General features: G+C 45.9%; 1 protein-coding gene across 6 annotated transcripts in view; it reads right to left on the bottom strand.

Moving 5' to 3' along the window:
• Positions 1 to 24598, bottom strand: part of CACNA1I (calcium voltage-gated channel subunit alpha1 I) — a 169447-nt gene that overhangs the window by 19686 nt on the left and 125163 nt on the right. For all 6 annotated transcript variants that reach the window (XM_077178588.1, XM_077178589.1, XM_077178587.1 and 3 more), the window contains 19 exons: positions 18739 to 18890; positions 17509 to 17694; positions 16722 to 16839; positions 16125 to 16280; positions 15588 to 15678; positions 13448 to 13650; positions 11906 to 12322; positions 10912 to 11012; positions 9733 to 9856; positions 8768 to 8836; positions 7723 to 7907; positions 7273 to 7399; positions 6075 to 6200; positions 5532 to 5621; positions 4923 to 5115; positions 3653 to 3804; positions 1750 to 1859; positions 1011 to 1144; positions 225 to 295 (listed from right to left, as the gene is read on the bottom strand). In XM_077178588.1, coding sequence (XP_077034703.1) covers positions 225 to 295; positions 1011 to 1144; positions 1750 to 1859; positions 3653 to 3804; positions 4923 to 5115; positions 5532 to 5621; positions 6075 to 6200; positions 7273 to 7399; positions 7723 to 7907; positions 8768 to 8836; positions 9733 to 9856; positions 10912 to 11012; positions 11906 to 12322; positions 13448 to 13650; positions 15588 to 15678; positions 16125 to 16280; positions 16722 to 16839; positions 17509 to 17694; positions 18739 to 18890 — 2805 coding nt within the window. The remainder of the gene's footprint in view (positions 1 to 224; positions 296 to 1010; positions 1145 to 1749; positions 1860 to 3652; positions 3805 to 4922; positions 5116 to 5531; positions 5622 to 6074; positions 6201 to 7272; positions 7400 to 7722; positions 7908 to 8767; positions 8837 to 9732; positions 9857 to 10911; positions 11013 to 11905; positions 12323 to 13447; positions 13651 to 15587; positions 15679 to 16124; positions 16281 to 16721; positions 16840 to 17508; positions 17695 to 18738; positions 18891 to 24598) is intronic.

The following is a 24598-nucleotide window of genomic DNA, read 5'->3' as shown; positions in this document are numbered from 1 at the left end:
TGGGAAGAAACCTACCCTTATCCAGGGGTCAAGCCTTATTTTTTCAGATGCTGGAGAAGAGAGATGTGAGGTGAGCTGTAACCCCAGGAATGACATGAGAACTTGGACATGACCTGCAGGTAGTTGCCTACACACCACTGTAGACACCACCTCTGAGACCCCACAAGAATCAACCCTTTGGAAAAAGGGACAGAAGAGGAGAGTCTTTTGGGAAAATGTTTTACCTGTGGCAGGGCTTGAACAACTGTATCCAGCAGCGCTCGCATTCCTGTGGCCATCTTCAGTAGCTTCAGGACTGCCACAACAAGCACAAGAGAAGCGTCAGTCAGACTGAGCTCAGAGGCATCCTTTGTGTGACTTACTAATAACAGTAGCACAAGACAGATGTCCTGTATCTTGTTCCCCTAAAAAAAATGGATTTTCCCCTCATTTCTCTTCTTGCTTTTGATGGTACAACCCCAGTTGTTCCTTCTCTTCAAGCTGACATCCTTTTTACTAAATATTTTCTTTCGGCCACCCATGCCTGTTGGGTTGCTTTTGCTTCACCCAGACACTCCAGCCACATGCTTCTTCTCAGGAATGTGTGTCCTAATTGTCCTTCTGCTTTGATTTTTCCTTCCATCACTTTCTCTCCCTTCAGCCATTGCTGTTATGCCATCTTGGCACACCTTGGCCACCCTCTTACCTCAAATTTCAACCTGCTCAGGGGCCTCTGCTCCCCACACCACTACTATAGTTGCCCCAGAAATGAGTAACAGAGAAAGTTCAACTCTCACATAATCTGCCCACCCTCCCAGTGCTTCACCTCCCAGGGAACCAGAAAGCCTGAGCTTCTAGGCTATCCTAGATCCTAGAATCCCTGCTGGGATGTGATGAAGGACACTTCAGAGGCTCCTCGAGGGCCAGGACAGGGCAAGCTCACAACTTTACAGCCACTGCTCAATGAGTGGTGGCACCAAGCTGCACTCGATGGCCACATGTACCCCTGCTCTGGCCAGCGTCTCTCTCACCCCGGGCAATTCGCAGCACCCTCATGATCCGGATGATAGTGGGGTTAATTGGGAGAGCAGCATTGATTTCAATCTCTTCCAATGTGATGCCCATGACAGACAGCAGCACAATGGCCAGATCGAGCTGGTTCCACCTTTAGGAGAAAAATTGAACAGAGTACACGAAGATAGAGTTTTTCCATTTTCCTGAAAAAGAAAGGTACTTGTCTCCACTTCATCCTAAACATTTCCTTATGTATGAGTTCAAGGCCCACTCTGAGTCAACCTATATGGGCTTTTCCAGAGAAACAGAGACTCACTTTACACACACCCTGAGCAGCCAGAGGCAAGCCAGGCTGATTTGAAAGCATGGAGCTGTGTTACTATGGCGCTATGCTTTGACTAATGGGCTCAGCTTTTTACGGCCTTACTACCTTGAATCAACTTTGCTATATATGTTCTGCTTTTGCATGCTCACAGTTTGCCTCAAGGGCAGGAAAAAAAATGTCTCACTCTAACCTCATCTCCTTTGCTTTCTAGCCTAACCAGCAGACTGCAACCAAGAGGCAATTTTTGGACAACTCTTGCTATTGCCTAGGCAGTGCACCTTGTGGAGGATGAGGTTAGGTCCATGCGGCGCAGAACTGGGAGACAGTCAGAGCACTCTGCCACCACTTCATGGTCTAAATAGGGCACCATCCCCAAACTTCTACCCCAAACCCAGCTGTCCCACAGCCACTGCTGACAACCCTCTGCTCACCTGTCTTTGAAGAATCGTCGCAGACCAAATGCCACCAGCTTGAGGACTGCCTCAAACACGAACACAGTGGTGAACAGGTAGTTGCAGTATTTGAGGGCGGTCTCCAGGGACTGCCACAGAAAAGAGAAGGAAAAGAATTGAGGCAAAAGCAACATCAAACACATAACCCCCCTGTGTGCACTCTCCTAAGTGCCAGGAACTCATTCTGGGTGCAGAAGCTGCCCCAGATATTCATGGTGGGGTGGGGAAGTGGCCCCATGCTTCCTACGTACTTGAATGTGGAGGTCGTCTACTAAGGGCAACCACCAGCCAGCCCTTCTGCCCATCAGAGATGGGATCAGTTCTGAGGATCAGTTACTGCTCCTTTCTTCTGTACTGTTCAGCATAATCAGGAGGAGGAGGTTATTGCAAGAGAATCCACAAAATGCCATCAGGCTTTTCTTCTGCCAGTAGCCTGTGCCACCTGAATGACACATTGTTAATGGCACTGGCACAGCTATCAACCAGGAGTGAAGCACAGAGGTTACTCTGGGTGTGGATTCAGGTCATCTCTGCTGTGTCTTTGTCTGGTGCCAGCACATCACATCTCTGAGCTGTTTGGTTTCTGGGTCTTTTACATGCTGCCCCTTCATGACCACCAAGAACCAGTGTGAGCAGTGGGCAGCTTTTGGTGGCATTTTGTACTGGAAGGGTTTGAAGTGCTTTGAGAAGATTGTTTAACAGAGCCTGACAGCAGGCTGGCTTGGCTGGAGCTATGTTCCAGGGAAAGAAGCTGAAGAGTAAGGAAGACTAGTGACTTGTTGAGGAACAAAGATCTTATGTGAGGACACCAAAAGATAAAGGCTGAGAGTTCCTGAAATATAAAACTGGGCACCATCTAGGGAAAGATGAGAGCTGGGCAGCTGGGCAAGGTGGGCAGGAAACAGAGGAGCCTGGCAATAGATTTGAATGAGGACAGATTCAGCCCCTGATCAAAGCCTGAGTTACCTCAGACAATCTGTTCAGACACCAGAGCTGTCACCTAAACCAAGGGTCTTCTGAAGAGAAAACTGAAATGTTGCTGGGCAGATGTCATGATGAATGCTCTGTCTACATATGGAGGTAGAAGGCTCCTTTGATATGTGCAGTATACATTTTTCCTGCCAAAAGAATCTGCAGCTTTGCCAGGAACACTGAGAGGTACATGGTCTGTACCCAAACAAAGTGAAAAACTTATTTGGCCTCCAAGGTACTGTATTTGGAACCACACCCTGCAGCTGAGAGAGGCTCTGCTCAGCACTTTGGTTCTGCAGTTTCCCTTATGAAGAAAAGGTGGCTTGGTGCAGCTGAGAGAGGCTCTGCTCAGCACTTTGGTTCTGCAGTTTCCCTTATAAAGAAAAGGTGGCTTGGTAAAGATGGACCATCCCATGACATGCAACCTGCCCCTCTGGTTCTCTCAGCTGAGGCCACATAGCAGGGGAATTGGGCTGACATTTGGAAATATGATGCAAAGCCTGAAGTTCCCAGGACACTGCTGCTTCCACCACTTGCTCCCATTAGGAACAAGGGAAAAATAAAAAGCAGAGCAGGCAGCTAAATTTGGGTGACCCACATATCCACTTACTAATATAAAGCACAGAGACTTAATTGTACCATGCTTTCTAGGGGCTTGACTTGTGCTCAGACACCTTCTCTCTATGGATTTTAATGGATAACAAGTGTCTGAGTAGGAACTACCTTTTTGGATACACATGAAAATCTTCACACAAATTTGCCTACTACAAAACTAATTCTTACAAAACTTTAACAGTAGTTTTTAGAGACACCCAAGTGTCCTATTTATGCTGGTGGACAGTGGTCACCAGAGAGCTGTACCAAAATGACAGTGTCTGGAGGCAGAACTTATCTCCATGATCTCACTCACCACAGGTTGGTTGTAGTGCTCCAAGGACATAGTGACCACGTTGAGGCAGATGATGAAAGTGATGAAGATGTCCAGGTAGTGGCTGGTGCAGACCGAATGGATAAGGAGGCGTATGTGGCAGTAAGTAGCATAGTACGGCAAACGCTGCGCCTCTTCAGTGGAAAGAGGGATGTGGGCAGAGTTAGGAAAAAATCAGAAGAAAGAGAGAAATGGGTAAGAAACACTGAGGAGGGAGAAGGTGTAAGCTTGGTGATAGCATTGAAAGGAATTGGAATGTAGTTGGGAGAGAGAAAAACCAGAAAAGAATAGGTAAAGGATATAGAGAAGAGGGGGAAAAAATGAAAAACAACAACAACAAAACCAAAAAACCCCAAAAAAACTCACCAAAAGAAGACATGGGGAAAAATATATAGGAAAAAAGACAAAGAATGGAATACTAGGAAAAAAATCTGTTAGACTGTGTTTGTGGGAATGGTGATAAATCAGCATTTCATGTCTTGACAAATTAAGATCACTCTTGATAAAAGGGAGCAGATGGTTCAAGGAGAGGCCCTGGGGTGTTATAGGAGAGAAGGGGAAAACTGGAGCAGAGGAAAGGAAAGCATGCCCATAGGCTGTGAATGGAAGTCTGGGTAGTAGGGATGATTTCCAGGAGCAAGTATGCTTCAGCAATTTTTATCTAAAGGTAACACAAAACAGGACAGAAACACTAGGAATAGAAGGTTTCCTACACCACAGAGGGTTTTAGATACCAAGGAGAGACACTGCAACACTGGGGTCACTGGGACACAAAACACAGGAGTCTTCCTCTTTTTTTTTTTTCCCCTCTTATTTAGATTTGGGTTTAAACACAAAGAATGGTCTGTTCAGGTTCTTCTTCAACCACCAGTTGAGCTGCAGGAAGCCCAGGTGGGACTCTACCTCAAGCACAGGAAGCGCATCAATATGTGCTCGCCCCATGCCAACAGTGCCTGTTGGCATGTGCACAGGGGTGTTTTTGGTATGTTATCTCCTGAGGAGCAGGGTGCTAAAACCCTTCCTCAGTGCCTTCCCTGGAGTCCTAGCAGACCTCCTTGGCCACCCCTCTTCCCCAGACCACCCCAGTGAGGTGTGTGGAGACACAGCAGTGGTGCGGGGAGGAAGGCTGAGAGCACGGCCACGAGCGATGGATTTTGGAGACCAGCTCATTGGGAAAGAAAAATAAGAGGAAAAGGTTTTTCTCAGAAAACCTTGGCCTACGAACCAACCAAACACTTAGGCTGTGCCTTACTCCTTCGCTTCTTCTCCAAACGTCGCAGGCGCTTCTCCTCCCGCCGGCGCGCCTCCTCAGCCTCCTGGTGCTGCCGGCACTTGTGGAAATTCTCAACCACCACCCCCACGAACATGTTGAGCACAAAGAAGCTGACGATGAGGAGAAAGGAGATGAAGTAGAGTAGCATCCAGGGGTTGTTGTTGATCACTGGCTGGAGTGGGAGGAGAACAGAGGCAGACATTGTCTTAGCAGTAGAAGAATAGGGATGCAGTGGGTGGCAGCCCAACAGATCCTGCTTTACAAGGTATTGAAATAACCATGAGTGGGCCAGGAGGGAGCCAGCATGCCCAGAAAGACACATGCCATTATTATTTCTTCATTACAAATAGATAAAGGCCCACTGACCCTACCACAGACACCCACAGCATAGCCACAGCTACACCTTCCTGCATGGACTAGACAAGGCCATGGACCTGACCCCTTGCAAACAGGTGAGCAAAGGATTCAGAAGAGGCCTGGAAGGGACTCTTGGTTTGAGGGAGGTACTGAATCAGGATGTTAAAGGATGCTTTCTGCCTTACAGGCACAAGAAAGTGAAAAGGTCCTTTCACAAGAAAGTCCATGTACCTGCTGGTCAACAGCCACAGCATCGAGTCCATTATACATAATATTGACCCAGCCATCCTTGGAAGCCAGAACAAAGAGGGACATCAGAGCCTGCAATATATAAAGCAAAACTGATGTGGAGCAGGTGCATCTGGCAGGCAGAAAAAAATTATTGTGGGTTTATGCTCTATAACACACACCACTGCAATACTCTTCCTGTGTCTCTGCACACATCAAAACCTGCTCTTTCCCTGACGGAGGACAGGGACAGGGTGACAAGGTGCCATGTGCAGCCAGACCCACCAGAGGAGAGAGTTTGTGAAGAACATCAGCTTCATGGCAGGAGAAAAGAGAAAATCAAGCTCTCTGCTGCCACCACTTTTCTTTCCCACTCATCCTGTAGTATCATTTTGATACCAACCAACTAGTGACACAGCTTCTGCATGGGCATGCATGCCAAATAACTGCTCCTTCTGGCTTTCCAGACACTGCATCTGTTCCCTGGGGAGGAGACAAACCCTGTGTTGGGTTCCCATCAGAGGGGGGGGCTGTGGGCAAACTCACCTGTCCCAGGTTGTCGAAGTTATACTTGTGGTGCACCCACTTGTAGTTGGCTGCCACGCAGTCAGACCGGTTGGTGATGTTCCTGATGTCGACTCCCAGGCAGTGGTAGAACTTGCCCTTGAAAAGCTGCAGGAGGGGAGTGCCCCATCAGCCCCTTTCCCCACAGGGTTCCCCATGCTCCCTGGGATGTACAGAAGCTGCCAAGATGCTGCATGGCCTGCAAGACTGCAAGCCACATAGAGCATGACAGGGACACCACCAACACAATGTGCAGCACAGGCTCAACCATTGCAAAGGAGGCAGGACCACCCCTGTAAGCTCACACTTGGCTTTTTGGCCTTCTCCATTGCTCCAGGGCAGCAGTGACTGTAAGCCCACCATCTGACAGCCCTTAAGGCAGCCTTTCTGGGTACAAAGGGAAAAAGTATCTTCTAATCAGTCCCCTAGAGTAATCTTCACTCCCTGCTTCCCAGTTACTGAAAGTGCTGATGGGAAAAGAATATCTCATCTGAGGGTAAAGAACCAGAAAAAAACATCCTCTTCTTCTCATATATATTTTTTCACAAAGCTGCACTGCACTTCTATGACTCTTCTGCCCAGGGCTCTTTTCCCCATATGGAAGGTACTGGATTGTGCATTTGTACAGATGCATCAGAGCAAACTAAGTATAGCGCATTCCCTGAGATGGAAGTAACGCCCACACCCTTGCTCCTCTGCAATGCAACAGCCAAAAATAAGGAGGATTAAATTAAAAAATTAAAGAAGTTTGTGGGTGGATTTAGGGCTCAGAGTGAGGGGGAGAAGGAGAGCTGACTGGTGGCAGGGTTCATGTGAGCAGGCACTGAGCTGCTTGCCCTTGTGGGGAGACACGGGTGGGTCCAGGGAGCCCTGTGCTGTGCCAGCCCTGGGCTCTCGCAATGACACTGACTCAAACCCTGACCCAGCTGCTGCCAGGTGTGAGCACTAACTCCTGTCTCTCATGTCCAGCAATGCCTGCACTTGCTGAGCACCTGTCTGTGCTTGCCAAAGGCTGTATCATTATGGAGATGACTTGTGGAAGAAGGTAAACACAGAAAATTCACTGGCTTCACCGTCTCTCCTGCTCTGCTTGGCTCCCTGTGTCTGTTATAGGACCTGGGGGTACAGATACCTGTGGGGTGGGGGCTTAAGGGCTGTTTGATGGACAGTAACAACCTACCTGCACACCCAGGATGCCAAAGATGATGAAGAAAGCACAGCAGATGAGGACAATGTTTCCTATGGGCTTGAGGGAAGAAATGAGGGTCTCCACCACCAGCTTCAGACCAGGGGCTCGGCTGATGACTCTGGAAAGGAAGGAAGGGGAAAGATGACAGAGGGACAGGGCAGGGACGTTTGACCTAAGCAGCAGCAGACTCCTGTCACCATGGGCAGTGACCCCTCAGTGGAGATCCCTCCCCTGTGGTCAAAAGGCCTTTTTTCTCCCATGGATTTGTTCTTTGATGAGGTACCTCCAGCATCAGACCCATATGGCTAAGGGGGACCCCCTTGTGGCCTATTGCTTGTTAAAGACCCTTCTTTGCCTGGGACAGCTGATCTGACCCTGGGACCCCTCCTGGGGGTAACCAGTGGGAGGAGGGGGCCAAGCAGGGCTCGGTGGGGTTCTGACCGGAGGGGACGGAGGGTGCGCAGCAACCGGAGCACTCGCAGCACGCCCAGGATTTTGGCACCACCAGCAGAGGCCACTGAGACCACAATGTCAATGAGAGACACGAAGACCAAGAAGCCATCCAAGATGTTCCAACTGCTGCGGAGATAAGCCTGGTCCCCAAAATACAGGCCTAGAGAGACCACCTGGAAGAGAGGGGAGAAAAGAGGGAGTGAAATTTCTATTGCTACCTGATAGAGGGCAACAATGGAGAGAATGGGAGGAGGGGGAATAGTTATCAACTCCTCATGACACTGAAGTGTCATCTCATAATCTTTTCCTTTCACCTGGATGTCTGTGAAGGAAAACACCTTTCTTCTGCCTCCCTGAGTAACACGACACTGTAGGGGATAGACAGGAAATCTTTCCCTGCCACACCAGAGGCTTGGGGAAATTGGAGATCACCTGGGAGGTAAAGTCAGGCACCAAATCCATACTTTGGCTCTTAAAGGGGTAATTTGTTTGTCAGCAGTTCTCAAAAACAGTGGGTGCTACAGAAATTGGTGGTCATGGGGAGATACTAACATCCTCCAAATCACAGTCAAAATTCAGATATGAATTTTAGGGGTTTAACTTCCAGCACACAGTTTTAGGACTTTTCCCCAAATATGAGAAGGGAATAACAAGGTTTTCTGATTGTTGCAAAGTACTTTGACATCTATTGAATCATTATCTCACCTTTGAGCATGTCATTAATATTGTTGTAATGTCCCCCATTCTTGCTCCAGGAGAAAGGGAACGGACATTTGACATCATTACAAAATCCATACTTGAGTGCCAGCTATCCTTCATGAATACTAAGATCCAACTGGATCTAATGCCTGCAATAAACATCTCCTCTATGCCTAACAAGACAGGACTGAACCCCAGGCAGTATCTACCTTTATAAAGGTAGAGGGAAGGACTGGCACACCAAAAAGATGAACACATTTTAAAAGGGTGTTGAGCAAACATGAACAGTGTTTGACACTGGAAAAAGGCTCTGAGCTGTTCTCCAGTAACTTACCTTCAATGTCATCTCAGCTACAAATATTGCTGTGAAAATGTAGTTGGACACAGTGAGAAAGATTCTTTCCTAGAAAAAAAAAAATTAAAAAAACCAAACCAAAACAAAACAAAACAAAAAACAAAAAACAAAAAAAAAAAAAAAAAAAAAAAAAAAAAAAAAAAAAAGAGAAAGATCTTAAATGTATTTTCACTGCTTCTTGTTACTCTGTCAGTCCCCTCTGATGATCTTGATATTTCTGCATTCCTGTGAAAGGTCTGAAAGTTGAGGAAATAAGGGAGATGTTCTTGGCAGAGGTCAGTGCTAGGCAGCTTTCAGCTCATATACCTTGGCTGGGACAGGATCCTATGCAGCTCTGCCAGACCATAGTGGATGGGATTTTTTTGCATCCGGCAGATCTGGTTTCAAGGCAGCCTCTGCCCTTTTCTGTCAGTGTTTCTCAGGCCTAACCTGCTGCACTGACCTGGCACTCCTTCCCAAAGAGCTGCTGAGCACAGACCACTGATTGTGTCCAAGTGCAGCAAAGTCTGGGAGTCAGCTAAGGCAGACAAGCAGAAAAAGTAATTTCACTTGCCAGCTTGAGCCACCTCCAAGATAGCTCAAGAGCAACATACATGAATGATGATGTGCCATTGCTACAGCATGGAAGTTACTTCTATCTCTCAGTTCCACTCCTTGTCCCTTTTGCCATTCATCCCTTATATGCAGGCTCCTGGAGGAGACACTTACTTTCCAAGACAGAAGGAACTAGGTTTTCTGTGTTATAAAGTGGGTCTCCCCATTATAAAAGCCTGCAGGGGAAACACATATTTATGTCAATTACTAATACTTAGGTATTTGAATAGATGAGTCGGAGCTGGTGTTTAATGCTGAAGTTCTTCCAGAGATCATAGGAGGACCAGGAACACTCAGGAACCACTGTTAGAGGTTGTGCTATAAAGTGGGTGACAGGTAATGGTTCTCACCGTGCTTCTGTGCTCAATCTGGGGTCTTTCCAGGGCAATGGTGATGCAGTTCAGGAAGATGAAGGCCAGCACTACGTGGTCAAAGAGCTTGTGAGCAATAATGGTTTGGCAGAGGAGGCGAAACCTGCAAGAGAGTTCCAGTAGGCACCTGTGCCTTGGGCAGAATAGATTTAGGAACAAAGAGGACACAGAATTAAGTATTCTGGCTAAAACTGGGCTCCGATATAGCAGCTTTCCTATCTCTGATACTGATGTCCCTTGGAATGGCAATAGCCCAGGGTGGTTAATGGTCACATAGGGAGCCTGGAGCAGAGCAAGGGCAGAGTAATGTGCTGAACCTCCATTGATTTCTCCAGTGCCAGAGTGGTATCCTAACCACTATGACCCTGTGCTCCTCTCCTGCCTTGTAAAGAGGCTGCATTCCTGTTTTCCTCCAAACTCATACTTTGTACCTCTCCACAGCAAAGAGGCCACATGCTGAAAGCTCAGGAGAGGCAGGTAGGTTGGCAGATGTGGGGAGCACACTTCTGAAAGACACTGTGTACATTAACATAGGTGTCACACAGAGCAAAAAAAGCTCTCCCTTGTGACCTAAAATGAAAGCCCTTTCTATTCAAGGGGGAATATGAATGGGTGACAATAATGTTAGCTGGGGTACGTGGATATTTTCGTCTGGTGAGATCTCTTTAACAGGAAGAATTCAACCCAAATTTCCTTTTTTTAGGCAAGAAGAGTTCTAACTTTACCCTAAAAGGTGTGATATAACTGCTGGTAAGTTGGTACTGGTACTGTAAATTAAATGAAGATGCTATTCTGGTACCAGGGGAGGAAATATCAGTATTATGGAGTCATCAATAATGCATTCTTTATCCTCTTTGTGTTAACATTAGTATTCCCTGCCTTGCTTTGCTATAAATATTTATGATTACAGAAAATAAAAATGGGATGCTCCAAAGGGAGGGAAGATCACAATAGCTATTTAGGATGCTCAACTTTCCTCTCATTGCCACAATCTAGGAAAAGAAATGCAGTTTGGCTGTAGAAGGAACAATGGAGGAGAAAATACACATTCTCAGCTGCTAAGTTTGAAGTTGTCACCTAGCACCAGGGGATATGGCCAGCAGAGCAACAGAATCTGTCCCATCTTCTCAACCCTCTCATGGCAAAAACTGCACAAACCTGTTCTGTGGAGAGAAGAGATATATGGACCAGTCTTCCCGTAAGTCACACCAGTCTGGCTTATAGACTTCCATCATCTTCCGGATGCGAAAGCACAGGCTCTGTAGGGATGCAGCAGAAGCAATTGCCACTGGTCACCTTCCCACTTGCCTGAGAGAGACATTCTTCCTTTCACATCTGACTCAAATGCACCACTACCTGCTTTTCTTTAATCCCTCAATTGAGAAAATCAACTCAAAGGCAACAAGTCACGGAAAAGAAGGTAGAAGCTGCTTTGCCAGGGCTTGTTTACCTCTTGGCATCTGGTTTCCTCCCCAGATCATGAAAATAAAACTGCTGGTGTCCCTTCTAGAGTAGGATGTTGTCCCATGATGCCTTCTTAGAGGTGTTGGAGGGACTGTGTTACATGAGGCCAATGTTTCCTCCCTGCCTCAGCTAAATGAGAAGCCAGGACAAGAAGGCTTTCTTTTGGCACTTGGGCTGAGAATTTCTTACAGACATTTGAACATGTCTGTTCAAATTTCTACTGACTCTCACTCCACTTTTTCCACTCTCTGATCTGCTCACAGATTGCTGTCCCCCAGGCTGATACCACAAAACCCACTTGCCTTGCCTGTGGTGCCTGTGCTTCCTGCTCTGGTCTGCCGATGTTCCCCACGCAAAACTCCCACTCTTGCACTGCCTGACCTCCCCTGCCTTGTAGAAAACACTGGCTGCACTGCTTTGAAATAACAGCCCCTGACTGACCACATGTATGTTGCACACCTGCCTTCCTCCCACCACCCACCTGCCTTGCAAGCCTGACAAGGTGGTGTGAGCTTGTCTGTGCCTAGAAAGTCCTATCTGCATTTAGTCCTCCAGCTGTCCTCCAGCTCTCCTAAAGCACCTTCGCAAGCTTTCCCATCCACACGCAAGGAGACTGAAACTTGAGGATGGATTTGGGGTATCCCAGAGCACTGTGATGTAATGCCAGAGTCCTCCACCAAGCACTCACATAATCTATTTCTTCATCGTCCTCTCCCCGTTCTTTGTGGTTGTTCATCTTTGGGAAGATCTCCTTGACAATACTGGGCATTTTGCCATTGCAGTCCTGATGCTCACTGGCCCCAGGCGGTGCTCCCAGCCTGTGGGTCACTCTGTGACCAGAAGAGACCGAGGCCAACTCCAGCAGGTCACAGGAGCCTTTGTTATCCAGAGAGAGTGTCCGGCGGTGATGAAGCACCCTTCCTGTCCCATCCGGCTCCCCATCTGCCGCCTTGTGTGCTTCCCCAGACAGGAGGGACTCGTGCTCAGCGGAGGGAGGTTTGTGTTTCAGGCTGTGTCCCCGGGCCAGGCTGTTCCAGCTGGAGCGACGGCTTCCCCAGGCTCCGCTGCGGCTCCAGGCACCGTAGTGGGAGCTGCGGGAGCTGGACTGTAACAGAGTGGGATGGGGACTCAGTGACTCTGGGCACAAGGAGGGAGCATGTGCTCCTCTCTCAGAGCACAGACTGCTTCCTGAGCCCCTAAGCCAAAAGGCTGCCATTTATCAGACACTGAGCAAGTTGCATGGTGTGAATTCAGCAGCAATCTCAGTAAATCTGACAATAAATTGGTAATGAGTTAGCAATAGTGTTGACTGTGATTACTTTATAGCAGCATCTGTGTGCAAAGCACTTTCAGGGAAGGTAAGTAATAAAGCCAAAGGCCAGGTGCCTGATATTGTTACTTACACCAGCACAGAGCAAGAGTAAAGTTCTCAAAGAATCTGACTGGCAGCTTTTTACACTGCACTGGGGTTAAGCATAACACAAGGTGATGGATCATCTGACACACCATCTTTGAGTCCAGTCTTAGTAAAAGGGAGAAATGAGAGAAACAGGCTTGTTGGTTACAGCCTAGTCCAACCACATGAGCAAGGTATCATGTAGTACATGGCTGCTAGCACTCCCTGTTTGGAAATAACAGGGGCATGAACCCTTTAAGCACCAAGGCGCTCCCCAGAGCTGTGTATGCCAGTGGGTAGAAAGCCCAGAATTTGATGTTACAAGGTGAGCAGGTCTGAGATATGCTGGTTAGACAAACTCACATGCTTGGGGAAATGCTATGGGGCAGGAGAATGTGCCATGGGGAGCTCAAAGACAAGCTTTCCACTGTTGCAAAAGCTCTGATACAATCCCATCTGTAATGGCACTTGGTGGTTCTGCCATCACTTCTTAACTCAAGGCAACATTTTGTGTCCTTTAATCTAGGAAAACAAGGAAAAGGCAAGGAGGAAAAACATGTTCCACTGTAAGAGGGAGACTGTCTTCTTGGTGTTCTCCCTCTCCCACACTCAAAGGATTATAGATAACTAATCTTGAAATAGACTTCAAAAATCTGGAAATTTAGAAAAATAATGTGTACTGAGCTGGATTCTAAAGACAGGAACTAGAGCTGTGTCAGAAGTCTACAGCAGCAGGGCAATCCTTCCCAGAAATCCCCAGATGATGGCAGAAAACCAACAAAGTGCTTGGCCTCAAAGGAAGGGTATGACACACATTTCTACTCCCTCACTCACCAAGGACCGCTGGTCATAAGTCATTCTCCCCAGGGACATCACACTGCTCTTCCGGGAGCCAACGGCAACTCGGATCTGATCAAGCTGCAGTGAGTTGCGTGAAGAGTTCGTGACCCCCCCAGAAGCCACTGGTGGGTTGGAAGAGGGCAGGGATGGGTCCAGGTGCCCATTAGGTGTCACAGGAATTGCACAGAGCTTGGGATCTGAGTGGAAAGAGGCAGAAAGAAGAATGAGTAAAGAAGAAGTTGGGTTCCTCACTATCCAGTGACTGTTTTGATGCCTAAGCAGTTTAGCACATTTACAGCAGGTAACAGATTGTTAGCCCTTTAGCACCAATCAACATCAATTTCTCCAATTTAGGGTGTGGTGACAAAGGCAGTGCAAGCTGGGAAGGCTTAAAAGTCATTTCCTCAGCCTCCAAAACCAACCACGACGAGCAGAGTGGTGGCCAGGCAGCCTCAGACTGACAGGCAGAGCATGAAGGCCAACAGAGGGACAAGAGCGTGCTTCTGCATGCCAAGAGCAGACACCAGCATCTTCAGGTCTGAACAAATTCCACCAGCTGTCAAATTGGCTACTTAAAGTAGTTAGGCTGAAACACTGAGCAAGAGACTAAGATATAGGGATAGCCACAGCCATCCATGTACTGAGGTCACCTTAAAATTCCTGCAATCATACTGCATACAAAAACTGCAACCCAGTCTATCCTACTACACTGCCCTTCTTCAAATGACTGATCCTTGACCTTTAAGATCTAGAACACTTTTGAAGGAAATCTTAAGTCCTGTCGATGACCATCAGCATTTTTTGAGATGCATGGAAAGGACAGGATGTTGAATTTTAGTGCCTGAAAGGACTGGAGCAATCATTTTTGTTTGACTTATTGCATAATGAAGGTCAGCTATCCACGTCTGCATGACAGGCAGCCATGATTCCACTAACACCTCTGTAACCTCTTCCTCCTCTGCCATCTCAGGGGTCTGACTGCCTGCATTCAGCATAAGCTCTGATATGGTGCAACCATGTAGCTCAGGATAAGATTGCTTTGAAAAGAGCATAGTTGCAGGAAAAAAAACTGTGAGCCAAAAACTGGAGCCACTGCTCCCTGCTGTGGGAGCTGCATTTATGCTCAGAAATGTGCCCATGGTGCTTGTCTGAGTTGTGCTGTGAGTATGCTTGTGCCTGTCCTTGCACCTTGCTGATCCTAATCTTGTCTTGCTAACTGGACTTGGCTTGACCTTAGACCTTCCTCACCACTGTGGGTTTGCCTGGTAATTACTGAACTATTGGCAGACCTTTACTAGTGTCAGTGGACTTGCTCTGCTCACCTTGTGCAAGAGTGTGCAGCGTGGCCCCTGCCCTCCTGCCTGGCTCTTTGTCCCCTTCAACTCCTGGCTCACCATCCATTGCAGAGCAAGCTACTCTCACTGCTCCCTGCCACCAAGTCCTGTTTGAAGTATAATACCTCTTGTAAAAAGACTTTCAGTCTTTGTAAAAAGACTATCCCCTCAGAGGGATAGAGACCTTAGCAGGCAGTTTCTACTCAGGTTGTTCCCACTGTTAATTATCTCTCCTTGAAAATATACGGCTTTTTTTCAGCCTGAATTTGTCTAGCTTGAGTTTCCGACCTTTCCAATCTCATTATGCTTTTTTCTGCTCAATTAAAGAGCTATCTACCACCACAACCTCCTCCTTCTGGTCTACAACTACAGAGAGAGTGATCAAGTAACTTTCCTGATTTCTCTAAGCTTCATTAGTCTCTCACTATGAGGCAAGGCTTCCAAAGTTGCCTGAATCCTTTTTACCATCTTTGTATCCCTTCTCCAAATGTGGGTTTCAGATTTGGATACAGTGTTCCTGAAATAGTGACCCTGAAGATAACCAGAGACAGGCTCACTTCTCACTTCCAGTTGCTGTTCTGGAGGTCATTCAAGAACTGTTCCACTTAGCTACCACATTCCTCAGGATGCCAACATGTCTCTGTTTTTCCCACAAATAACACCACAAACTGGCATAAAGTTCAAAATAAAAACTGGCAAGTTCTCAGAAGTGGGAGTAAATTTTCTGCAGAATCTGCTTTTAGGTTTCTCACCAAACAGCAGTAGGACTCAAGCAAATAAGACTGTTTGAGCCATTGTACCTGAGCCTTCCTGGACCTCTTGGAATTGATCAAACTCCTCCATGTTTGAAGAACTCTGATCTTCATCTGAGTATGACCGGTTGGCATCACCCTGGAACACAGAGATTTAGAAGTTGGAAACTCAAACACAAAAGACCATTTGTTTTTGTCTTTCATTTCTGGAACAACTGCAAAATTGTCCTTGGCAGTCAGGCATCGTGTGAGCACTGGAAAGAGTCTTCTGTGATCTGGGATGGCTGAAAGACTGCACTGCTTCTTTGGATGGATAAAGGGCTCACCCTAAGGTAGGTTCTGTTGTGTTACGCAGAACAGAAATTGTGAATGGCCTTCCAGAGAGCCTCTTTCCTTGCAAGGAATAACACTCATTTTTTTTCTTTTGCTTAATGGAATACTACCCTAACAAGGATTATTTAATGAGTGAAATTAAAGAGGGGTGATATTTTCTAAGTCCTTCAGTCCAGTACCCTCAAAGTGTCACAAAGGATCCCTTTTTAGCGCCTCTATTCCTCTTCTGATGAAGACTTGGTGGCAGCTCACCTCAGCCTGGAATCCCTCCACAAGAATGGCCACCAGAAGATTGAAGAGTACATAATTCCCAAATGTCATGAGAGCCACAAAGTAGAGGGAAGCCCACGGTGAGGTGGAGGCCATGCCATTATAGAGTACAACATTCCAGTCCTCCTGGGTTAGGATCTGCAAGAGAGGATGAGAAACTCAGAAAACATGATGGAAGAGCATGAAGCATATTCCCAGAAAAGGACAGTCAAAGAATACACATCAGGACCAGACCAGGCCTCTGACCTTCCCCATTAACACACACCCACTGTCACTGTCCAGCCCTTAGCTGAGCAAGAAAAAACAAGAACAGCCATTAGGACAGTCATGTGCTGAGGTGAGAGCGTTAAACTTGGGAGTTGCCACAGCAGGAGTCACCTTTGCACACTGTCTCATAGGAAGGAGGAAGGTCCCCTATTGAGATATACACCAGGTGCTTGGTTCCAATATGCAATTGTTCTTCCTCCACAACCTTTTGTGCTGTCAGGAGTCAGTGCAGTGTTCCTCAGTGAGGAACAAGCATCTCCTGATCCTCTTCACTTTGCCCTGGCCCACCCATAGAGAGCAAAGTGGGCTCACCTGGAAGACGGTGACGATGGCCCACAGCAGGGAGTCAAAATTCTTCCGGTCAGGAACTGTATCTCCTGTGTCTGTCCTGAGGCTGAACTTGCAGCCAAAGATGTGCATTCCCAGGATGCTTTGGAACAAGATGATGTCAAATATAAATATTTCTGCTACCACAATGAACTCATCAGAGTAATTATCTTCTCATGAAAATCTAATGCAACATCACAGAAGCAAGGGGTACAGCAACACAATCAGACCACTAGGAGCTATCTGTGAAGAAGGAACTACATATTGCAACCCTGTAGGTGACTAAAAAATTTGCTTTCCATCTCTTCTGACTCAGAGCCCATATATTCCCTCCAACCTGTCAGTCAGATCTGTCCTTTCTATTGTCCTTTTTGCTCTCATATGTCTTCATCTTGCTATCAGGGCATCCATGGCATGCACAGACAAACTTTCTTGGTTGCTTCCTGCTGCTCTTCTGCCAGAATCAGCTTCCCGACTGAACTGTTGCTGTAGCCAGTCCTGATTAGCAGGAGACTTCACCTATCCTGTAATGGGACATTATGCTCAATGTCTGCATTTGCTGGCAGTATTTCACCACCCTGTCCAGGCCAAAATCCTCAGCTGCTGAATCCAATTTAAGGCAGGAGCAAGTTCAGTCCTTATGAAAAAATAAATATTTGTCAGTACTGTCTTGGCCTGGAGCAAAGGGCAAGATGAGTTATGCAGTCATGCTCTGAAGCTGCTGTCCCCATGAGCCACACAGTGCCACTCCAGCACACTGCTGCCTGCTCACCTGAATATGAAGATGAAGAGCATGAGGAGCATGCAGAAGGTGGCTACGTTGTCCATAGTCTTCATCAACACCACCAGCTGTCGGCGCAGCGCCGGCATGAAGCGCACCAGCTTCAGCACACGGAGCAGGCGGAATGTCCTCAGCACGGACAGGCCCCCGTCTGCCTGGCCAATGATCTCCCAGATGCTGTGGTCCAGACAGGCATGGCAAGGATGAGGCACAAAACAAAATACAAGTGAGCAAACAGAAGAAAACAAGGAATAACAAGGCTAAGTCTTCACTTTGGCATTGGCAGTACATAGGAATATGCCCCTTGTTGACGGAGTTACAAAACTATCTTTCATTCCCTCAAAAAGGAAATAAGCCTAGAAGTTTCTCTCCTCAATTAGGTGAAAAGATATCTCATAGAACCTGGGGGACTTCACCTCAAACTTAAGGATAGCTAATTGGACAGGAGCCAAAAAGTCCCGCCTGAGCAATTTACTAGAAAAAGAAGAGACCAAAGAAACTAATCGCTTTTGTGAGGAGTTTTACCAGGGGCAGGAGGACCTCTTGCACCTGGCTCAGTTTTTCTCTGTAAAGAGTTTTGTTATTTTGTCTTTTATTAAAACCTTTTTGTTTCCAACACTACCACAGAAGCCATCCTGCTGATTTTATGCCTTCTAAGGTAACTGAGCTACCTTGGGTGTGAAATAGGTCTCCAAGAGCTTATGAAACCTGGCTCAAGGAGACCCCTATTTCAGCAATACAAAGAGAAAATCTGTCTGAGCAAGGCAGAAGTATGAACTACAGGCTTATCATTGAATGATGAAAGCTGCATTTATTCCTTAAGAACATGAATGTGGCAGTACATGTTGCAGGAATTAAGAAAGGCTTGCAGCATCAAATTCCAGCAAGACAAGTTCTTCTATCACACTTTAAACCTTTGTAACATCTTCAATTTGTGCATTTTCGAAATATTTCACAGCTAACATTTGTTGTGAACTTAACAAGGCAGTTGCAACTGCCTTCACTCCACAGAGGAGAGAACTAAGGGACAAAAATGCTGTGTGGCTTCCATAGCACGAACACCAAGCATTGGGAAAAGACATCTTGGTCTCCCAGTCCTTGGCCTTGTGCATCAGCCCAGCTCCTCTCAGTGTAGCTGCTAAATCCTTTTTTAAATACTCTGCAAGCTTTGTGGTACTCTTTTCTGTGCATATTTCAGCTGATCCCCAAGGCCCTTGTCACCTGATGATGACGATGATACTGTCAAAGATGTTGTAGGGGTTGCGAAGGTAATCAAAGAGACCAAAAGCAGCAAGTTTCAGGATCATCTCCAGGGCAAACATGCTTGTGAAGACAACATTGCTGATCTCCAAGATGTTGGTCAATTCCTCTGGCTAGAGAGAATGCAAATTCAGAGAGTCAGAACTGAAAGAGCCCTGAAATTATGGGAAATAAAGTGTTACCATTCCCAGGGAACAGGGTTTGTAGGGAGTTGCAAATTTCCCTGGGTGAGACTAGAGTGGAGCTGGACAGCGATACTTGCACTCCAATTCCTGTGCAGATTTGCTACCTTCATCATAGATTCAATCTCTAACAACTTTTTTTACTAGAGAAAATCAGAGGCCTCACAGCCATTCACACAGCCAAGGCTGACAAAGCATCTCCTACCACCTCAGATCCCGTCCCCCAGGCTAAAGGCAGGGCAAAGAACTTATTTTGGGCAAAGAACTTGAGTATTTCTTGAATGAGAGCAAAATTGGCTCATTTGCAGTCAACCTCTTCCTTCAAGAATTTCTTCCTCTGAGGTTTCCACAGGTAGCTGGTGCTTTTTTTTTTTTCCCTGAAATTTTGAAAACATTTAAATGACTGGAAAGCAGTTCTCCATTTTCCTCTAAATATCACTGCACTAATCTGCCCCTTTCCTCCCTATTTTTTCACTTCCCCGTTTTTCTCTCCCCCTTTCCCCACTAAACCCTTGTATGCATTAGTTTCCTGGTCTTGATCCATCAGTCTTATGCCTCTATCCTCAGAGTGGTCTCAATAATTACCCAAGAAAATATCAAACTAGACAGGACAACAGCAAGGAGGACCACACTGCTAAAACCTATCTGTAAGGGATAGGGAGAGAAGGACAGGGTGAAGAATACAGAGAAATGGACAGGAAGAGGAGAAAGGCAAGTGCACAAGGTGAAAAATCCAAGAAGGACACAAGATGACTGTTGAAAAATAAAGAGGATGCATCTTCCTTTGCATTGGTCTGAGCTCTGCCTGACCACCAAGCCACTCTTTTAAGCATCACATAAAATGGATGAGAACAAGAAAACTGCAAATGCCTGTTGTAGAGAGCAAGAGAGGACAGACATTCCTGGCCCTGTGGAAACAAAAAAGTGAGTCCCTGCAGGTCAGAGCCAATATTTTTAACTCAGTATTAGTGCCCACGAGGAAGGGAAGTCATGGTCTCTCCCCATGGTCTGCAAAATTGCTGTTTTGCTGAAGGGCGGCCCTTGCATTGGCCATGCCTGTTACCGATACAGCTGGTGGAAAGGGAAGTGAGGGAGGAATGCAGTTCTCTTTCTGGCTCTCTGCCTGCAGCTGGAGTCTGCTTTAACCCCTGCTCTGAGGCCCCCCAGGGGCCAGTATCCTTCCAGGTGAACAACTGATCTGGAAACTGCTCCTCACAGCTCTGGCTTCCCATGCCCTTTGTTAATTTCTTGCACTCCTCATTGCAGCTTTTTATTAAAATAGTCCATGTCTTTAAAATGAAAAAAGTGGAGATGGATCAATTTCCATCCATAGTTACATCTGAAAAGCAAAACCACCCTGAAAATGATGGAGAAAAGAGTGGAGATGAGAGAAGAGAGAGAAGGAATGAACAAGTGCATGTGGGAAGAGAGAGGTGAAGATCACTTCACTGAGACCCAGCAGTAACAGTTGCTGACAACACGAGGTCTATATGTTAAACTGAGATGCCAATTTCAGTCTGAATCAAACCATTATGTCAGTGTAAATAAGCAATGCAAAAAAACAACAGGTTATGATGGTGGGCTTATTCTCCGCTCTGCTTTCCATACATTCTCTCGTGCTTTTGTGGGGAGCAACTGATGTTTGAAAAACCATGCTTGCATCTTGCTTGTGGAAAAGGTCACCTGCTCCTCTGTCTCTCCTTCCCTCCTTGACATCTGTTTCTCTAGTCAATCCTCACCTGTTAATCTGTTTCTAATGGACCATCATTCAGCCACAGCAAAGCATCCTTCCTAAACAGAGGAACAGGAAAGACTAGGCAGAGAAAGACAGAAAGAAGGGATAAGCAGAGATAAAAGCAGAAAAAGAGAAATCAAAAAACAAAGCTGGAAAAAAATTAAACTGACTAGCACCCACAAGAAGTAGAGAATGAAAGAGTTGTTTTAAATAGTGTAGCAAAGAAGTAAATGCTGGGAAAGGAAGAGCAACACAAAAGAAATTAACTCAGGAAAAAAAAAAGAGGTGATAAACAGGAGCCAGATGGAGAAGCACTAAGGCAGATCCAGCATTGCAGCTGTTTCTTGGAGATAGAACTAATTTGTCAGAGTGCAAAGAGCCATCAGCTGGAGGCCAAGGCTGCAGGGTGGGGCTCACCGGGGTTGTGTCCTGTGTGGCAATGTCCTTGTTCCTAGGGCGGTGTGGCTGGGAGTGACAATGGACGAGGCAGGTGTCTGGGACCCTTCTCTGGCCAGGCAAGTGAGAACTCGATGAAGAGGACAAGCAAAGGGGAAAATTGGTTCTCTCCTTTTCTTCCTACCAACACATGGGCTCTCCAACACGGTGGATGTGTCACCTTGCAATTGTGAGGTCTCCCCGGGCTTCCACAGACAGCATTCAGGCATTCAGCATCTAAACCCTTCCTCCTCCCAGGTTTACCTAGAAACTGTACATTGAAGAATCTCCAAGGAAAGAACTGAGCTCAAGGCTACTTTAGTCCAAGGAAAAGAAAGGAACACCAGAAATCTCCCCACAAGCAGTCTGTTCACATTGCCAAGACAGGACAGACTGATTTACCCATCACACTAGAAGTGGAACTTGAACATAATTATGGGAGCTGAGTATTGGGGTAAGGAGGATGGCTTGAAGGGGCAGAGATCCCAGGGGGCAAGGCATGTCCAGAGCCAGTGTTTTAACCAGAATGGTTAATCTATCCTGTGTATGGATCTCTTTCCCAATCCATGAAACAATCTAATTCACATCTTTGTGGGATAAAGTCCTCCATCTCTAACAATGTTCATCAAGTACTGAGAGTAAAAGATATGATTCAGATTTATTTCAGCACTCCTGTCCCATGATCAGAAACTAGAACCGGGGCAATAGAGGACAGCAGCTCAGCTTTTTTCTCCCTTTCAATTTCTTACTAACTTTGGAGCTCTTTTGCCAGATTTGACTGAAAATATAATTAGTCCATTATCTAGCAACAGACAGAAACTCCTGCATCATAGGAAAGGCTAAGAAAATACAGATCCCCACGAAGCAGAAAAAAGTTTCTCCTAACCAGGAATAAATTTGCAACTGTCTAGAAACTGAAGAGTAATTGATGTGACCTATGGAGACCAGCCCTACTGAACCTACACATCACCGCCTCTGTGATGAGATCACGAAAAAGAAATATTCCATAAAGAGATCTCTCCAGCCTGTCTATTTTTACTCACAATTTCAAAATCACTTGGCAATAATTAGAAGAGCCATAAAAATCAGCTATAGAGCATACCAAATTTTACATAAGTTTAATCACCACCCCACAACCAATGCAGGATTACATGATTGGTTCTACAAGGTTCTACAAGGCTGAGGTAGCGTGGTTTCATCACCACTCCAGGGAGACTGTTCCATCCTCACTAAACATCAGTATGATGAGCTGGCTTGGACATTTGCTGAATGTTTCTGACAAGGAGCAAATGACAAAAAGAGAAGCAATAACTGTAAAATACAAACTTGCGAATGCAATAAATGCTGGTATAAAGTGAAATCACACAGGCTAAAGGATATGAGGGTACTGATCCACAGGATGGATCTAGTTAGGAAACAGGGGATCATCATTTAATCCACACAGAGAGACCTCATAAAATACTGATATGATGTATGAAGGAAAACTGTAAGTAGATTCTGGAGAAGATAAACCAAGTCACTCAGCTGTCTAAAATGGCTGCTAATGGCAGAGAGGCTTGAATCCAACAGGCCATTCAAGAAATACATGATGAGAAAGGCAGTCTGGGAGATTCAGCTGGGACAAGATTTTCATTCTCATGCTGAGTAAGGGAGAAAAATCAGCAGCACCAGACCCACTGTGAATATTAAGAAAAAAATAAGCCTCTTAAAAGAATTCTTCTGGACAGCCACAAGAATCTAATATTTTCTACACTGGATTTTAAAAATAGACATTTCCAAATAGAGGCAGATCTGAAGAACTGCTAAAACTATTTCAAGCAGGACAAAGCTTGAAATGATGGGGCTTGGCTTATGCAATGTCTCAGCAATATCTAAAGGCCTAATACTGAGAATATTACATGGTATATTGCAAACTGATGGATTTAAATAAACATAGCTATTTACAAATGATATCTTGTTATAAGATCATGGATTAAAAATGACTCATAGAAATTCAGTTTCTCCTAAAATGAGTTGATTTCCCTCACAAGAAATATATATATGCAGATGGAAGCTGCCTTGGCCACACAATTAGGAGTGGATGAATAAGCCAAACTAAGCCAAATTCCAAGGTCACTTGAATATGAGTAAAGGTATTTGAGTTGTTGAGGTTAAGTCTCCTGGAAGAAAGCCACCATGAATATTAAACCCCTGAATTATACCAAACAGTTTAAATTCATGTCTTTCTGTCTGTTGGTCAAGACAGGGCAACACTCATGCATGTGCTCTGTCCCCTGAGTTCCTGTGCTTATAAGCCTGAAACTTGTGCCTCACCCCTTAACCTGATGGCTGAGGGTGCTTTGCTGGTGAACAGCCCATAAAAAAGTGGAGTGCCAAGTTGCTGACACACATGCCATGAGCTGCCCAGCCAGGAATGTCCCCAGAGAGTGGCTGGGCTTGTGATAGCTCATGTACCAGAAAATAAAAGCTCAAGAGGTCTCTACAGGCATTAGCTCTGGGTCAGAAGATATCACATGATGAAATAGCTGAAACAACAGAAGCTTCTTCAATCATAGGATGGTGTCACCCTGCAAATCACAGATCCTGCTGGGCAGAGGGGCTTTGCTGGATTTCGTTCTGTGAAAATTTGTGTTTTTGGGAGAAAAGATAACAGGGAAAAGAGAAAGAAAGGAGAAATAAGTAGGCAATGAAGCACCAGCCTAAGATGTACTGATGGCGTGGTTTGACAAAAACTTGAGGAGACCAAAGGGAGGTACAAATGTCTGTGTGCTTCTGAGTTAACTGCTGACAGAAAAGAACCCAAAATTCATGGTATGGTATGAATATGTTTTAGTTTTGTGCCAGGATAACAGAATTCAGTACACATTTTGAATAAACAGGCTGCACCACATTTTTCAGTTATGATCAGTTTGGCTGACAGCTCTTCTGGTAGAAACAGCATGCAGGGTCATAAGCTTTTCCCAACTACTTATGGATAAAAAGTGATAGTACAATTTTGAGGACTGTCATTAAGAACCTGCTACAAGAAACCCCAAGGCTGCAGAGGCAGATCCTACTCTGCTGCAGGCTGTACAAACACAGCAGAGGCATCCTAGAAGGGCTTAAATCTGCACATACAATAGCTAGAGCATGAGAGCGAATTCTCTATCTCCAGCTCAAGTATTCTTCTGTCAAACTATTATTCACGCTGTGTCCATTAAACCAGGATGAACAATGGCCCTCCCTGCTTAGTGATCACATCTTTAAAATACCAGTGGGCAGTTTTCAAATTGTCCTGGGCTCCAGCCCTTAGTCATCTCTCTGCTACGTGATAAATACTTTGCTCTTTTTTATCTATTTCCATGAGTCAACCCCTCCAGCGTCTTCTTCATTCTCCTCTCTTCTGGGCTCCTGCCAGTATTTTTCTGGTACTGAAGCAGCCAGTGCAGTTTTGAATTCTGGGATCAAATTAAGGTGTCACAGCCTTGTA

Source organism: Agelaius phoeniceus, chromosome 5, assembly GCF_051311805.1.
Source record: "Agelaius phoeniceus isolate bAgePho1 chromosome 5, bAgePho1.hap1, whole genome shotgun sequence".
NCBI classification, from domain to species: Eukaryota; Metazoa; Chordata; class Aves; order Passeriformes; family Icteridae; genus Agelaius; species Agelaius phoeniceus.
This window is presented reverse-complemented; position numbering and strand designations above follow the sequence as displayed.